This window comes from Fragaria vesca, linkage group LG2, assembly GCF_000184155.1.
Source record: "Fragaria vesca subsp. vesca linkage group LG2, FraVesHawaii_1.0, whole genome shotgun sequence".
Taxonomy (NCBI): domain Eukaryota; kingdom Viridiplantae; phylum Streptophyta; class Magnoliopsida; order Rosales; family Rosaceae; genus Fragaria; species Fragaria vesca.
Genome location: NC_020492.1, coordinates 13,611,346 through 13,616,798, shown reverse-complemented (window position 1 = coordinate 13,616,798; position 5,453 = coordinate 13,611,346). Strand labels below are relative to the sequence as shown.

Below are 5,453 nucleotides of genomic sequence, written 5' to 3'. Positions count from 1 at the left end.
ACAGAAAATCCGAGAAGACGACAAGTGAAGGCGTGATTCACCAAACTGAAGCAGCAGCAGCTTTAGAGTTCGGAGTTCGAACTGTTGAGTGACCACGAGAACAAGAAGAAGAAGAAACAAAAAGCCAAGGGCTAGCTCTACCACACCCTTGTTCAACCAGGTCAGTTTTCATCTTCTTCTTCACTATATGTTGCTCTTTATAACATGGGAAACTTCGAAGACAAACGCTTTAAATTTTAGACAAAGGCTTGCCCTTTAGAGTCCATTCATGTACAAGAGCAGCCGACTCGAAAACAGATCAGTAATTCAACTCCGATCGATAAAAATACAATCTTTATGATACAATAGGGAGACTATCAATACGATAATCAATTCAAATGGTTACTAAACGTCAATTTGGTCTTTATATGATCATGAATCGTGGGTCATCTTCGAAAGATAACCTAATACTGATTTGGGTGTGTTGATCTTTCAAAGTTTCTATCATATTTGTAGTCTTTCATGGGTTTCTACACATATCCTTGAAGCTTTCCCTAAATGCATTAGATTCTGAATGATGGGCTATATTTTGTTGTTTGATGCACAGATGGGCACTGCTTCTTTTGAAAGGGATCGACACGATGTCGATATTGGAGGTGTTCCCTATGTGGTAATGGTGGAGAACCTTGAGAAGGGGATATCACCGTTTACAATTATGGAATTTATCCATCAGCAAGTTTCAATCTCATGTCAAGTACTTGTTTCTCCAAGTTTGTCGCGTGAGGCATATTCAAGAGCAACCATCACTGTGAGCAGCAAAAGGAATCTGGACAAGTTGTCTGAGTTTTTGGAGAATCCAAATCACAGCATCATTTCCTCAGGCGGAAGGTAGTTGTCTGTCAAATGGCTGTTTACTTATATCTGGTGATGAGATACTTGAGATGAAAAAATTTAAGCCTTTCTGTTGCTTAAACAGCCAACCCGAACCTGGATGTGATTTTTGGGATTCTAAGTTATTATGTTTATTCATTGATTCGTTATAATCATCCTTTTGTAATTCTCTGCAGGCCTTGGGTACTTACTGAGAAATGGCCAGCACATGATATTCCATTGGCTTCAATTCAAGCCCTCATGGCTCACTATCAGGTTAGTTTCATATATTGTATTCTCTTGTGTTTATTTTTTTTATAAAGGACTGAAATGTAGTTCCATGTGTTAGAAAATATCATACCATATACTAAATACCACACCATGAGCCACCATTAACTTGGTCATGGTGGTGGACACTACTCATATATGATTTGTTTGAGAGCAAGTCTAATCGATAAGCAGAACGTCTTTTGCTGTCTAAACTTGTGGTTTGGTGGTTCATCTCTATTCTCCAGTATATATATTTTGTGTACAGAGCATGAATATACCATATTATTCTATAATGTGGCTTCTAGTACCTAGTGGCTTTTGTGTTAAAGTTGGGGACGTCAAGCTTTTCTTTTGCATGACATGTGAAGATTTGGCTTTGAATGACTTGTAAAATCCAAAGGAAGAGACTGGTGAAAGAGTTGAGAACATGATACAGTAAGTGCATTGTTTGGAAATAATTCATTGTTACTCTGTAAGTGTTTCAGCGTCATCATACTGCAGCCACATTGTTTGGAAATAATTCATTGGATCTTCTGTTCATTAGAATGTATTTTGGGATTGATACCTACAAAAAGTTCGTAATACAGTCACTCTCTAGAAGCATACCCAAACTGGACCATGTTACAGAGTACCATTCTTTTCAATTGCGCAGACTATGTTACAGAGTAGAGAAACTGAAACTAGCAATGAATTGAAGGTTGTCCTCTCTGGAACTGAAGAATACAACACAGCTATGCTGCTGAAGGATTTATTCTGGGAATTTATTAATCATCAAGCTCGACTTCACCAGAGGTTACGCGCTGAAGAGGCAAAGATCGCTCAGCTATTTGATGCAGAAGAGATGTGAAGTTCTTAAAGCCTAGTTCCTAGGGGCATTGTTAGTGTTGCATCTGAAGGTTGTGATGACTGATGACATGTATTACGTGTTTACTTTGAACTTTCTGTATTCCCTAATTATCCAACTTTAGAATTCTTACATTGAGTTTACTTGATCTTCTATTGATATGTGCCCAACTCTTTGTGAATCTGATGGAGATCCAGTTCGGGCAGATGTTTCTTTGCGAGTCATCGCCAGTCCTATTTGTGAGTTACAGAGCCATCTTGTTCAAAGGTTCCGAGAATGAGGTTGGACCGGTGACAGTCCAGGTTGAACTGCCCAAATTTGGTCAGTCATTAGAGTCATTCACACTGTCATTTTCCAATGATAGCATGATTTAAAACAAATTATCAACTAAATCAGCCTGATAAACACAGTAAGGGAAAAACGATACATGAAGCAAAAATACATTCTTCGAATTACTTGATGTCACAAGTTTGTTGAGAGAAACATGTTAAACGAGCCGTTTTCCTAAAATAATATTAAAAAAGGAATTGAACTTCGAATCTAATTTACTTTCAATTCAAATTAGTTTATAACTAACAAGTTTGCTGAAAATATAGTGTCACATGAGTCGTTTTCTTTCAATAAATATTAAAAGGGGAATCAAACATCTAATCTAAAGTAACCACTCACTTTCGATTCGAAATATAATTTACAAGTTGTCAAGAATGGAGTATCCATTTTCTTTCGATATATAATACTAAAATGGGGATTTAAAGTTCTATACTTCTATTCACTCATCCTCATTTCCGTCTCCCTCTTCTCCTAATTTTTCTTTTTTCTTGGTCATAACATGGGTAATAATGTCGTAGCAGCAACTCCATGTTCTCAAAATGTCGAAGCAGTAACTCGGACTTTTACTGTTCCACAGTAATTGCATGTCCAGGAAGTCCATTTCTTTTTCACCAATCTTGACAAGTAGGCACACACACTCCCCGAGCAAGCCTTCCCATGATTTCCGAGAGCACTCAAATAAATATGGCGTTAGAGTTCAAGTCCTTCAAGGACGACGCGTGGTACGACGCTCGCGTCGTCACGGAGGGCCGCCGTAACCACCGCCTCAGAATCAAGTTCTTCAACTTCGGCGGAGGGTATTGAAAATCTGTATAAAGACCAAATTGCAACAGTTCAGATTTTCATATAAAGACCACAGGGTATTGAAAATGTGTACTATTGCAATGGCCACAGGGTATTGAAAATCTGAAACATATTTTCACAATGATGATTGCAGTTTCAAACTTCCTAGTTTGATCCAAACGTTAAAATGGAAATAATAAATCCCTTTCCATGCGGTGGTCTAGGGAAGGAATACAATGCCCTATATCAGCAATGGCCACAAAGTATTGAAAATCTGAATTATAATTTCACAATGATGATTACAGTTTCAAACTTCCAGTTTCATCCAAACGTTAAAATGGAAATAATAACTCCCTTGCCATGCCAAGGTAGTCAAGGGAAGGAGTACAATGCCCTATATCAGCAAGAATATGGAATAGCAACTGCTTTAAGAGGATATTTTCTATGCATGCTCGCACCAGTGGATTCAGACATGTCCAAGTCCTCCCCTCTTACACCTACTGGCAATGTCCAATCAAACCTGTGCACTAGATTGGCCAAAGCAATCTCTTTAACAGCCAAGGCAAACTGAATTCCGGGGCAACCCCTTCGGCCAGCCCCAAATGGAATATATTGGAAGCTATCACCCTTATAATCTATGGCACTATTCAAGAACCTTTCTGGCTCAAACTCTTCAGGATTATTGTAGGACTTTGGATCTCTTCCGATTGTCCACGCATTCACTATAACTTGCGTGTTGGCCTTAATGTCGTAACCATTTATTTTTACATCTTGTGTTGACACCCTAGGTACTAGTAATGGAGCCGGAGGATGTAAGCGAAGGTTTTCCTTGATCACTGCCTTTAGGTAGTGCATGCCCACCAAGTCATCCTCTGTTATCTCTGTCTTGTTTCTAGCTATTCCCCTGACCTCATTTTGCAATTTTTTCATGACCCTTGGATGCCTTAAAAGTTCAGACATCACCCACTCTAGGGCTGTAAATGTGGTATCAGTGCCAGCAGCAAACATGTCCTATAACAAAAGTACATAGCTTAACAGAGATATATTGTAATAATAATAGAAGTATATTGTTAACTATGCTTACGAAGATAGATAATAACCTATTTGAATGAATATTTTGAATCATATAGATTAACTTCTCACTACTTATAATGAAACTTATCTTTTTGCTGGTATTAGCACAATATATATTTTGAATAATAGATTAGTTGAAGGTGTAGCAATCGGCTACCACTATGGAAGTATGAAAGCTCATTGATCATGATAAAAAAAAATATATAAAAAGGCATAGGTTAAAGGAGCGTTAATGGGTGCAGGGTTTGGAATATACCAGAATGATAGCCTTTATGCTTGCTGTATCAATAGGATACCCAGGCACATCTGCATTTTCTTTCTGAAGCCAAAGCAAAACATCGACAAAATCTCTTCCATCATCGTTGTCAATATGAACATGGCCATGTCCATTTACAGTCTTTGAACAATCCATATGCTCTTGAACAACCATTTCTAAAAAGTCATCAAACCGTTTAGCCAGATTATCCAATTTACCATTCAATCCATTAACATGGCTAAACCAAGAAAGCCATGGGATATAGTCACCGATATTAAGACGTGACATTAACTCTGAAAACTCTACAGAAAGCTCCTTAAACATCCTTCCACCCTCCCCTTGATCACTGTACTTCCTCCCAAGCGCCACTCGACATACGATATCATTAGTGAGTGTCAAAAACATTTCACTTAAATTCAAAACTGATGAGGAGGAGGAGGGGGAGGATGATACAGAACAGACCTGTTGTATGTTGTTGATCATGGATTTTGTTTCCTCTTCCCTCACCACACAAAAAGAGCGAACTCTTTTATTGCTCAAAAGATTTAAGACACATATACTTTTTATCTGCCTCCAATACTCACCATATGGTGCTGACAGGATATCTTTGTAATTGTAGAAAAGCTTCTTAAAGAAGGTAAACTTGGGTCTGTCGGTGAATATGCCATCATGGGTCTTCATGATTTCACAGGCAACCTCAGCCGATGAAACCACAATGACCGGCACGCTACCAAAGTGCAGCAGCATGAGGGGCCCATGTTGTTGAGCTAAGGACTGAAGTGAGCGATGAACGTGTAAGCCTAGTTGATGAAGGTTTCCAATCACAGGCAGCTTTGGTGGAGAAGGTGGTGATCTGTTTGTGGTGGTGGCTTTATTTGTGAAGTTGGAAAACCAGCTAAATAAAAGGATGAGGAAAATGGCCAGAAGTACAAAGTTTAAGGAAGAATGTTGCAACAAGCTAATTGAGAAGTTTTCATTCAGTTTCAGCTCTGGTAGATGTAGGTTATTGAACATCTTCTGTATCTTAACTTGTATATGTTGAATCGT

General features: G+C 38.5%; 2 protein-coding genes across 3 annotated transcripts; one reads left to right on the top strand and one right to left on the bottom strand.

The window, feature by feature from the left end:
• LOC101306976 lies at positions 1-2,120 on the top strand. 2 transcript variants are annotated; one of them, XM_004290428.1, is made up of 4 exons: positions 1-160; positions 587-867; positions 1,047-1,125; positions 1,772-2,120. In XM_004290428.1, exons 2-4 carry the CDS (start codon positions 587-589, stop codon positions 1,964-1,966), a joined length of 555 nt encoding a protein of 184 aa, XP_004290476.1. In that variant the 5' UTR covers positions 1-160; the 3' UTR covers positions 1,967-2,120. The 2 variants fall into 2 exon arrangements, with proteins under 2 accessions (XP_004290476.1, XP_004290477.1); XM_004290429.1 differs by having other exon boundaries at positions 1,817-2,025.
• Positions 2,121-3,381: 1,261 nt separating this feature from the next.
• On the bottom strand, positions 3,382-5,453 carry LOC101306690 (cytochrome P450 71A4-like). The gene is made up of 2 exons (XM_004290427.1): positions 4,407-5,453; positions 3,382-4,087 (listed from the first exon to the last, which is right to left on the bottom strand). The coding sequence occupies exons 1-2, from the start codon at positions 5,418-5,420 to the stop codon at positions 3,476-3,478; spliced, it is 1,626 nt and encodes a 541-aa protein (XP_004290475.1). The 5' UTR covers positions 5,421-5,453; the 3' UTR covers positions 3,382-3,475.